At 37.2% G+C, this 12,358-nt stretch overlaps 1 protein-coding gene across 1 annotated transcript in view; it reads right to left on the reverse strand.

Annotated features, from left to right (window-relative positions):
* CEP135 (centrosomal protein 135) overlaps window positions 1–12,358 on the reverse strand; it is a gene marked incomplete at its 3' end in the record, with an annotated part of 58,311 nt that overhangs the window by 17,657 nt on the left and 28,296 nt on the right. Inside the window, exons 11-14 of the mRNA XM_080698031.1 lie at window positions 10,450–10,602; window positions 9,353–9,505; window positions 5,142–5,219; window positions 1,185–1,336 (exon numbers count right to left, since the gene is read on the reverse strand). Coding sequence (XP_080554157.1) covers window positions 1,185–1,336; window positions 5,142–5,219; window positions 9,353–9,505; window positions 10,450–10,602 — 536 coding nt within the window. The remainder of the gene's footprint in view (window positions 1–1,184; window positions 1,337–5,141; window positions 5,220–9,352; window positions 9,506–10,449; window positions 10,603–12,358) is intronic.

A 12,358-nucleotide genomic window follows, 5' to 3' on the forward strand; every position in this document is an offset into this window, starting at 1 on the left:
TGCTCGTTGACAACCCAATATACTAGGTATGCATTCTGCATTACTGTATATCTATTTCAACCCCATATTAACTTATCCAAGCTTTTTGGCTGTGTATAAGAATGTTTCTTAGATATGTGGCCTCTATTCTCCAAATTTACGGCCACTATTTTAGTGCAGACTCTAGGTCTCCATGGTTTGTCATCAGCCTCTAAGACTTCAAATTCACGTTCACTATTTCTATCAAAGTTAGCTTCCTAAAATGCATACTACTCATGTATCCCTATTCCAGTTAAACACTTCTAAGTCAGAAAAGGTTAAAAATATAAGTAAATATTCGGACCTTACATTTCTTTGAAAAGGGCAAGAAAAAGAAGAAAAATGGCATAAGTAGCAAAAAATACTATGACTTTCAGTAATCCTACACTATAGAGTACAAATCTGTTAAAGGGGATTTTAAAAGGAGGTAGGTTCAAAAAAGTTCCTGCAAACATATTAATCTGCAAACTTTTTTTCTTTTTTGTGGCACCAGGGATTGAACCCAAGGACATTCTTCCTCTGAGCTATATCCCCAGCCCTATTTATATATCCCCAGCCCTATTTATTTATTTTTATTTTGAAAAAGGGTCTCCCTAGGTTGCTGATAATTTCACTACTTGCTGAAGTTGTCCTCAAACCTGCAATTCTTCCGTCTCTCAGCTTCCCATGTACTGGGATTACAAGGGTGTGCTGCCATGCCCAGCATCTGCAAACATTTTTAAAAATACAGATACCTATCCAGGGGTGGTGTCACTTGCTAGTAATCCAGTGCTTGGCAGGCTGAGACAGGATGATTGCAAGTTCAAGACTAGCCTCAGCAACTTAGCAACTCTCAGGAACCAAGCAAGACCCTGTTTCAAAACCAAAAAAATTAAAAGGCCTGGGGTATAGTATGGAGGCATATTGCCTCTAGGTTCGATTCCTAGTACCACAAAGAAGGAAAAATAAATAAAGATACCTAAAATCTACCCAGATTACTCAGCAAATCAGAACCCCAGAGATCAGCCCCTAAATCCATAATTTTCAAAAGCTCCAGGTGACTGCCTCAAAGTCTACTTTGAAAACTACAACTCAAAGGCACAATCCAAAATGTCACGACTGTAAGCCTCACAGAACCAGAAGCATGCTCCCAGGAGTGAGACTTCACACAGCTTTAATACACTTACCTAAGGGAGTTCATTTCTGTTTTCTGATGAGATGAGTCACCAGCCACATGGCTAAATCTTTGAGCCTGGAGTTTTGATTTGTTCTCTAATGACTCTATTGTTTCTTTCATTATTAACATTTTAGATTGTAATTCATGTTTTTCACTTTCAAGCTATAATTTAAATTAAAAAATTAATAAGCATATGTCTAAATTTTATTTTTCATAGGCACTCTTGAATAATACTTCTGGGGAAAAAAACTAAAAAAATTAATTATTTTTTTTAAAGAAACCTTAAGACTTAGGTTCTAGATATCAGAATGGGCATACATATTTACCTGTATTTCTCACTATCACTGAAATAAAATTAAAAAAAAACAAGCAAAAAATAAATAGAAAGAAAGAAACGGTATAATCTCAGTACTTAGGAGGCTGAGACAGGAGGGACGCAGGTTTGAGGCCAGCCTCAGCAATTTAGTGAAGACTCTCAAAATAAAATAAAATAAAAAGTAGGACTAGGACTGTAGCTTAGAGATAGAATGCCCGAGTTCAACCACCAGTGGAGAGAGGGAGGGAGGGAGGAGGAGAAAGGAGGGAGGGAGAGAGCTCGCAGGGAAGGGGAGGAGTAAACCCTAAGAGTAATGAAACATCAAGGGAAAGTACTAGCAGAGTGAAAAGAAAAGAAAGTAGATGGGAATGAATTAAGGAAAAATCAGAGCAAAATATAATTATTGTAACCCAAACACAAAATGGGCAAGACTGTGTAAAAAAAAAACAAAGTTCATGAAAGGCATAAAATATAACCTGACTTTATGTATCGACCATCATGTATTTGGATGGGAACAAAATATTATAATGTACTAAAAATTCTTTAAGTAACCATGAACTCAATGAAATTCCAGTAAAAATATGAACTGAACCTTTTAAAATGGGAGTGGCTTAGACTTTATTCTAAAATTCATTTAAGAAATAAAGTTAAGCCGGGTGTGGTGACGCACGTTTGTAATCCCAGCATTTGGGAGGCTGAGACCTGAGGATCGCAGTTTGTGGACAGACTCAGCTCTTAGTGAGGCCCTCTGCAACTCAGAGAGACCCTGTTTCAAAATACAGAATAAAAAATTGGGCATAGCTCGGAGGTCAAATGCCTCTGGGTTCCATCCCCAGACCTGCAAAAAATAAATAAATAAAATAAAATAATAATAAAGTTAAGAAAACAGAAAAACAACTGAAGAGAAAAATGAAGATATATTTGCCTTATACAATTTCAAAACAAAACTAGGACGCTATTATAATTAAAACTATAGATTTCAGGGCATCATGGTGCACACCTGCAATCCTAGCATCTTGGGAGGCCCAGGCAGGAGGACTGCAAATTTGAGGCCAGTACTTATCAATACCATCTCAAAATAAAAACTAAAAAGGGTTGGATACAGGTAGCTGGGCGTGGTGGTACATGTTTGTAATCACAGCATGAGAGACTGAGACAGGAGTATCCGGGTTTGCGGCCAACCTCAGCTACTTAGTGAGGCCCTTTGCAACTCAGTGAGACCCTGTTTTAAAAAAAAGAATAAAAAATAGGGCTAGAGGTGTAGCTTGGAGGTAGAATGCCTCTGGGTTCCATCCCCAGTACCGCAAAACAACAACAACAAAAAAGTCTGGTTGTAGAGCATAATAGTATAGCATCCATGGGTTTAATCCCTAGTACCACAAAAACAAAACAGAACAAAATGCAAACTTATGGATTCCACATGGAAATGGACAAGCACTTGTCTTCCCTAAACAAAGGCATATGCTCACCCTCAGATTTGGACTAAATATATATTAGACTTTTTAACTATTCTCCAACATTTTAACTTCTTTTACTATCTCGTCTATTTCTAATGACTTCCAGTATTTTCTTTGAATATATTTTGCAGTTTATTAATTCCTCCTTTCAGCTCTGGTCAAAGTGGAATGACAGAAATTAGATTTACTTTCCTGCTTGAATTAATAGAAAAATTGGACTAAATATAGGAAACAATGGCTTCCAAGATGCTGGGGAAAAAAAGTAGTGATTGACAGAGACTGCTGAGAGACAGGAAGCAATTGTGATTACTCGAGCTTACTGCCTGGAGAGAGTTTCCAGGCTGTGGCATAGGAAAAGGTACCCAGGTAGAGGGCGCCCTGGGCCCTCCTAAGCTCAGAAGACAGGACTGAGAGTCCAGGAAGGCCAAGGCAGTTGGAGTTTGCAGAACAGATGCTGGAAGAGAGCTGCGCAGAGCGAGAGCTCCAGAGACCTACAAAGGATGCCCTTTGAAGTCTTCAGCTATGTGAAGCTCAGCCTCAATTGGGAGCTCAATTGGGATCAGGAAGAGACACATCAAAAAGAAGAAATAGTGCTCCAGGCTCATACATGGCCAAGAATAGTTCCTGTTCCTATCAGTCACTTGAAAACTTTATGATGCATGGGGCAACAGGTAGCATATTTAGAAGGGTTTTCAGCTGGGCAGGACAGCACACACCTATAATTTCACTAGAGGGCAGCCTTAGGAATTCAGCAAGACCCTCAGCAACTTAGTGAGACTCTGTTTCAAACTAAAAAATAAAAAAAAGGTTGGGGAGGACATAGGTCAGTGGCATAAGACTTCTGGATTCAATCCCCAAGACCACAAAAAGAAAAGAGGGGCGAGATTATCTCAGCAGTGAAACGAAATTAGTTCATGACTAAACGCTACTTTGGTTCCACCTAGCGAACTTTACAAGCAAGACTGGAAGGAACCAGTTTACTATGCATATGATTTATACATCCCAAAACAAATTAGCAACCAAGAAGGTAAGATTTACGATGTCTGTCATCCAATTTAAAATTATCAGGCTAGCCGGGCGTGGTGGTGCACGTTTGTAATCCCAGCATTTGGGAGGCTGAGACCGGAGGATTACAGTTTGCGGACAGCCTCAGCTACTTAGTGAGGCTCTCTGAAATTTAGTGGGACCCTGTTTCAAAAAAAAGAATAAAAAATTGGGCAGGGGGTGTAGCTCGGAAGTCAAATGCCTCTGGGTTCCAACCCCAGAGTCTCAAAAATAAATAAATAAATAAATATAAAATTACCAGACATACAAAATAAAACAGAAAACTAAAACCCATAATGAGAAAAATCAACTGATCTAAATAAATCCAAAAGGCAAATAAATAAAAATTGTGTAACTATAGTAAAAGAAACTAGTGAAAATAAAACAGAAAAGAAAAAAAAAAAAGACTCAGAAAACATACCAAATTGCTAAAAATCCCATCTCTAGAGTACAGTGGCCTCTGAGTCTATGGGTTCCACATGTGCAGACTCAGCCAACTGTAGATTGTGCCCTAATGTAGTTCGGTCTAGGACGGCGGCAGCGATACTAAACAGATACAGACCTTTTTTTTCCTTTTCACTATTCATTAAACAATATAGCATTAACTATTTACATTGCATTTACACTATATGAAGCATTACAAATGATGTAGAAATTATTTAAAATATACAAGAGGATATACAAAGGTTATATACAAATCTACACCATTTTATATAAGGGACTTGGGTAACCTCTGACTTGGAATCTGAAGGAGTCTGGGAACCAATCTCCTGTGGATATGCAGGGATGACTATAGTAAAGAGTAACCATGAATTTCACCTTTTACTCTGTGTCTCATATTCTTTTAAGCTCTTCACATGTATTATTCACCTATTCAATTTTCACAAAACCTCTAATAAGTACCAGCATTATTTCTACTTTAAAAATAAAGAAAGTGAAGGATAAGTAAGAAAGGTCAAGTAACTTTTCTATAGGTAGTAAGAGGAGGCAAAGATGGATTTGGACCCAAGTAACCAGCCTTCAGAGTATATACTACTATTTGCCTCTGTAAATTAACTAGCACATTAATTTGTAATTTAAAAAGTGTATTAAAACTAGAATTGAGACAGAAATTTATAGAATATGCCTCAAATATAGTTTGATGAATTACCTGATGATTGACACATGTCAAATGTTCAATAGTTTTCTCTAATTCTGATTTTCCGAAAGCACTCATTTCCTGGACACTCTGAAACAGAATTTTACAGAAAATTTTCTTTGTATCAGATAATAAGGAAAATCACCTAAGTAAGTAATGCCAAGTCTACATGCTCTCCTAATCTGTCTTTTCAAAAAACCTTAGAAATGTTTTAGAAACAAAATCATTAGCCAGGTATAGTGGTACATACTTGTAATCTCATTATTTGGGAGACTGAGACGAAGGATCATAGCCAGCCTGAGCAACTCAGCAAGTTAGCGAGACCCCTTTGGGAAAAGCAAATCATTAGACATTTTACAAAAACAATGCTTTTGGTTAAACAAACAAACAAACAAACAAACTTAATAGGCTCTCATCTTTTTTTTTTTTTTTTTTTTTTTTGCGGGTCTAGGGATGGTACCCAGGGGCATCTGACCCCTGAGCTACACCCCTGCCCTAGTTTTTATTCTTTATTTTGAAATAGGGTGTCACTAAAGTTGCGGAGGGCCTCACTAAGTAGCTGAGGCCAGTCTCTACCTCCCAAATGCTGGAATTACCAGAAAACTAGCCCTTGTATTTATACTGTTGCGCCACCAGGCGAAGCCAGATCTCATCTCATTACATTCTCTACGTCCATGCACGATTGTGCAGAAGACACAGATTGGTATGGAATCACTTATAAAGACTGAAATAGATCAATACATATTAGTGTTGTAATGGGAAAAAAACCCAGCAGGTTAAATAATAAATTCAAGCGTATTCTCTTATGAGATGTAAGCATATCAGAGAACACAAGATTAAAACATGTCAAATGTTCACTAGTTTTATCTAATTCTGATTTTCCAAAAGCACTCATTTCCTGGCGACTCTGAAAGAAAATTTTACAGAAAATACAAGAACAAAACACATGATCAAAAGACACAAGAAACAAAACACACCATTATCACACAAAAGATGAGAATTTCAAAAACGGCTAGTCAACAGTATAAATACAAGGGCTAGTTTTCTGGTTATTTACCTAACCCAACTCTCTACTGCTGGTAAATCTAGAATAAGTGATACATGTTCACTAAATTCTTTTAGTGTAGAGTCATTATTTCCATTCATATTATTTGTTAAAATAAAGATCTAGACATTTCATGTTTGCGTTATACATTTGGTTAAATGGCTCACTCTGCTGTATTTATTCATTCATTAAACTGTTTAGCCAGTATCAATTGATATGTTCTCTTGTAAGCAATAAGCAAAGTACAGGAATGCTGTGGTAGGTAAACTAAATAAGTACTTTGACTTCATAGACAGCCTGTGAACTTACAAAATCCTACTTCCTACAACCCAGAGGATTCTGGTAGTTTGAATGTTGCTTTTTCCAAGTTTTCAGTACTTTTGTTTTTTTGGTTGTTGCTGTTCTTTTCTTGCGGTACTGAGGATGGAATCCAGGGACATTCGACCTCCAAGCTATACCCCCAGCCCTATTTTTTATTCTTTATTTTGAAACAGGGTCTCACTGAATTGCAAAACGGCTTCATTAAGTAGTTGAGGCTCTCTGGGAACTCAGATCCTCCTGTCTCAGCCTTCCAAATGTTGAGATTACAAGTGTAAGCCACCACGCCTGGCTACCTCTTGTATTTAAAAACACATTTTTTTCAGCCCGGCGTGGCGGTGCAAGCTTGTAAATTCCAGCATTTGGGAGGCTGAGACAGGAGAATCGCGGTTCGAGGACAGCCTCAGCAAATTAGTGAGGCCCTCTGCAATTCAGTGAGACACTGTTTCAAAGTCAAGAATAATAATAGGGTCTGGGGGTATAGCTCGGAGGTTGAATGCTCCTGGGTTCCATCCCCAGCACCAAAAACAAACAAACAAACAAACAAACAAACAAAAACAACAAACAAGTAAATAAAAATAAAAACACATTTTCAACAAATATAATACAAAAAGCACAAACATTTTCTTTTCTTTCTTCTTCTTTTTTTTTTTTTTGGTCATACTAGGGATTGAAATCAGAAGCATTCTACCTCTGAGTTATTTTTTATTTTGAAACAGGGTTGAGACCCTCTAATTTGCTGTAGGTCTTACCAAGTTGCTGATACTGGCCTCATACTTGTGATCCTCCTGTCTTGGCCTCTCAAGCACTGGAATTATACGTATGTACCACCATACTTGAGTTGTTTGGTAATTTTAACACCTTTTTTTTTTTTTTTTTTGAGGTACTGGAGGGAATTGAACCCAGGGGCATTCTACCTCCTATATCCAAACTTTTTTTTTTTTTTTTTTTTTTAAACAGGGCCTAAGTTGGCCAGGCACCTGTGATCCTCCTGTCTCAGCCTCCCAAGTACAAGGATTACAGGCATGCACTACCTAACCTGGGTTAACACTTACTTTTTAAATGAGAAAACACTTTCTGGGGGGCAGTATTCCAAAAGATCTCAATTAAAAACATGCTTAAACCATATTTCTGGAGTAAAACTTTAACAAAACTATGTGATATAAAGACTGCACTTAAATGCTAATGTTTCATTCCTGGCTTTCACAGTACTAATCTCATGTTAATTCTGTATAGCTCAGAGGTAGAATGCCCCTGGGCTCCATCCCCAATACCGCCCCCCCCAAAAAAAAATGATGGCTGAGCACAGTAGCACACACCTGTAATCCCAGTACTTGGGAGGCTGAAACAGGACTACAGGTTCAAGGCCCGCTTCATCAACTTAGTGAGACCCTGAGAAACTAAGCAAGACCCTGTTCCATAATAAAATAGGGCTGGGCGTCTAGCTTAGAGGTAGAATGCCCCTGGCTTTAATTCCCAGTACAAAAGAGAGTTGGGGGTGCAGAGAGAGAGAAAAAAAAAATAAAAGGATGATCCACAAAATGGATGGATGAACTTGCAAACTACAAATCTATCAGGGTTGTCTCAAGAATATATAAATAGGCAAATAACCCAATTTAAAGATGAGCAAAAAATCTAAATAGACATTTCTCAAAAAATAATATAAACACGGCAAATATGCCCATGAAAATCTGAATATCATTAGCCATTGGGGAAATATAAATCAAAACCATAGTGGATACTTTATACCTACTAGAATGATTAAAATAAAAAACGGCAGATAGGAACAAGTATTGATGAGGATGTGGAGAAATGAGAACCTTTCATCACTGCTGGTGAGAACCTAAGATGGAAGCCAACTTTAAAGAGCCTGGCCTGGGTGGTTAGAGAGAGACGTAGCCTAGGACCCAGAGCATTGCCATATGACTAGATGTATAACCAAGAGAAGTGAAAACATTTATCTTACAAAATGTGCTATATAAATATGTATACCAGTATCATTCATAGATGAACCTTGTTATGCTAACAAGAAAAAACAAAGAAAAAATACTTTGGACTGGGATGTAGCTCAGTAGTACAGCACTTGCCTTGCCTGTGGGAGGCCCTGGATTTGATCTCTAGCATCTAACACATATACAAATAAAAATAAATATTAATCACATATTCAAATTATATGAAAAGTCTAGAGTAGACAAATCCAGAGACAGAAAATAGATTAGCAGGTGTCTGTGACTGAGACCCAGGGAAAATAGGATGTGATGCTAATGATTATGAAGTTTCTTATTGTAGTGACCAAAAATTCCCTAAAACTGATTGTGGTAATGGTTGCCTAAGTCTGTGAGTATACTAAAAACCACTGAATTGCATACCATTAAATGGGTCAATTGTATGGTCTGTGAAAATCTACATGAAGTTGTATTAAAAAAAAAAAAGAGGAAAGGAAAAAACAAAACAAAAAAGGTATTTTTTATATAAAAACTTTCTTTTGAGTTCAGGGACTGGTAAATTCTTTCTGTAAAGAAGCAGACAGGAAAATTGTAGGCATTAAGGCCAAATGTCTCTCATACCTTTTCCACTCTGCCACTATGGCTCATAAGCAGCTCTGGATAATATGTAACAAATTCTAATGCCACCTTATCAACAATTAAATCTTCTTTTGATATTTTTCAACAATTTAAAAAATGCAAATACCATTCTTAGCTACAGGCCACACACAAACAAGGTGATCTGATTTTGGCCAGCATAACTGCTACTTGCCAACTTCAATATAGTACATTCAGAACAGTAACTTGATAAACAGGTACATACAACTGTTTTTCTTAATAAATTACTTTCCAAAAATGCTAAATTTATTACTTACTTTTAATTTTTCTCTCAAAGCATCCTTTTCTGCCATAATTCTTCTTAAATCAGATAATGCAAGTTCTTTTTCCTTTTCCATAAGACTAATGAGATTACTGGGTACTGTGGTTTGGGAGGATTCCTGTCTTAGTGCAGATAATTCTTCCTGAGCCTTAAAGAATTAAAAGATACAAAACAAACACTTTGAATATGCTTCCTTTTTTTTTCCTTCAAGGAAAACTGAACACATGCAATATTTACTTTCTTCCCAAATCTCAACAAAATAACAAAGGTCTGAAATTAAGTAAAACCCCCAAAACAAGAAGATTGAGAAAGGTGGCAGAAATAAAATGTTGGACACTAGGGATTAACTAAGGAAAAAAGGAATTAACTAAGGAAAATAGGGATTAACTAAACCACCCCAAGGAAGTTGAAAGTTAAGCCAACTGTGATGAAAGCCCAGAAGTGGATCAAATCATACTGCCATTCCCAAAACAGCTCAGGAAGTAAAAGTAGCTCTTTAACTTGATATTTATTTGATTGTTTATTTAACTTGTATGTCTTCTCTTCCTGTTGAAGTAGCAGCAAGACGTCATAAGAGACCGGTAAGGGAACAAATTCTGTGAGAGTCACCAGGTTTTGTTCAATCACTCACCATGCCCTCTGACAACCAAGGTTCTGTAATGGGGGTCAAGCTGTACCAATTCTCTTTTCCCCGAGTAGCTTTTTCCCTTGAGGCTAAGTCCTTCACAGCCAGTATTTTCAAGAGTGGGCACTATTGATGTTTATCCCTATGATTCAGACATGTTTGCTATATCTAAATCCCAAGGATAAAGCTGGCTCAGAGTCAGGCTAAGACTTATTTAAGTCGTTTTAGAAGACTATCTCTAATTGACCTGCCACATAAGTAGACTAGAATAGAGGAAATATAAATATGAAAAAGGGAAATAAATATTAAAAACAGGATGAGAGTATAAAGTACCACTACTTATAATCCCAATGATGAAGGAAGTTCACAAGGTCCACTATTATAGAAATTTAAAGGATACATATTGGTTCCATCAAAGTTAACTAATTCTAAATAATCTGCTGGATTAATTATAATACAGTTCTTACTTCATTATATAAGACACTTAGTTTATCTCTTTCTGCTGTCAATAATTTAACATTGGACTGTATGTCTTCCATGTATTTTTCAAATCTTTCTAGCATACGCTGAAGTTCATCTCTTTCTCTTGTAACCACATGTATTTCTGAATTGTAATCACCCTGAAACATAATTAAAAGACAGACATTATATTTCATTATAATAATCATCATGTGATTGTCACAAAGACACTGTTGATGAGACTGGAAGACGCTAAAGAAGAAAAAGAACACAAGTGCCTGTAATGTAACTAAGGAACACAATCTTTTTTAATCTATAATAAGAGTAGATGGCAATACTGGAGCAAATCTCCTGGCCTTCAGGGTCCCAGGGAAGGACTCAACTGTCAATGACACAACTTGAAAAGATTCCATCAGATGCTTTGACAGTCATTCCCCTGCAGCTGTTACATTATAGATACTTAAAGTGTAACTCCTAGAGCAGAAGTTATCAACAGCATCTAGGAACTTGTTATACTTGTAATGTTGGAGCCCATCCCAGACTTAATCAGAAACTTTTGGGGGTAGGGTCCAGTAGCTGTTGTCAAACCCTCCATGTGATTCTGATGCATGATACTTTTGAGAACCAATAGTTTATACCCTCTCCAGGGAAGGAAACAGGGTAGGTTTGGGGGTGTTCACTCAGTACAATTAACTATAACAGTCTAGCATATTCTTCAGTGTCTGAATATTAAGACTGATTTTCAAAACACATCAGCCCAACTCCAGTTTCATACCTACTGAGGTCTACTCTAGCAATCAGACAAATGTAAAAATTTCTACAAAGTGTTTTGTTATAGATGTTCACTTACTAAGCAACTATTTGCAACATTTCTCCCTCCAACCCCCAAGTACTAGGGAATCAATTCCAGAAGCATTCTACCTCTGAGCTACACTCCCAGCCCTTTTTATTATTGTATTTTGAAACAGGGTCTTGCTACATTGTTGAGGGTCTCGCTATATTGTGGAGGCTGGCCTCAAACTTTCCATCCTCCAGTCTCTCTCTCCCAAGTACTAGGATTACAGGTGTGCACCACCACACACAGTTTAGAAAAAAAAATTCTAGCTGGTTGTGGTGCCACATGCTTGTAACCCCAGCATTTGGGAGGCTGGGACAGGGGGATTGCATCAGCTACTTAGTGAGGCCCTGTTTCAAAATAAAGAAAATAAATTCTTAGTCTATGGCAGGTAATACAACATTTCAAGAAAGCAGTAAGTTGAAAAAGGAAATGGTATCTCCTAATTATACCAATGCCTTACCAGTATCTCCAACTTGACTTTTGATATGAATCTATACCAAGCAATTTAATCATACCTTTATTTAGGTTAATAGCTTTGAGATGAGCAGTGCATGGTGGTACACACTTGTAATGAGATAGGAGGACCACAGGTTCATGACCAGCCTCAGCCATTTACTAAGGACCTCTGCAACTTAAGACTCTACTTCCAAATAAAAATAAAATAGGGCTGGGGGTGTAGCTCAAAGGTAGAATGCCCCTGAGTTCAATCCCCAGGATATATATAAAAAAAAAAAAGTGGTTTTCAGATATGTTATCTAATCTGTAACTTAACAAATACTTGATTAAACTGATCAATTCTGTGGGAGTCTTCTACACAATCAAAATAATTGACTAAATGAGCAGGGTGTGGTGGCACACGCTTGTAATCCCCGCACTTGGGAGGCTGAGGCAGGAGGATCACACAGATTCAAAACCACCTGTTTCTAAATAAAATATTAAAAAAATAGGTCTGGGAATATAGCCCAGAGGTAGAAAGGCCCTGGATTCCACCCCCAGTACCATAAAAAAAATTTTTTTTGACTCAATAATTTTCTCCCCTAAGTCCTAAATATATATGACACATAACCAACTCAGTAACA

Source organism: Muscardinus avellanarius (assembly GCF_963383645.1).
Source record: "Muscardinus avellanarius genome assembly, chromosome: 6".
In the NCBI taxonomy this organism is placed as follows: domain Eukaryota; kingdom Metazoa; phylum Chordata; class Mammalia; order Rodentia; family Gliridae; genus Muscardinus; species Muscardinus avellanarius.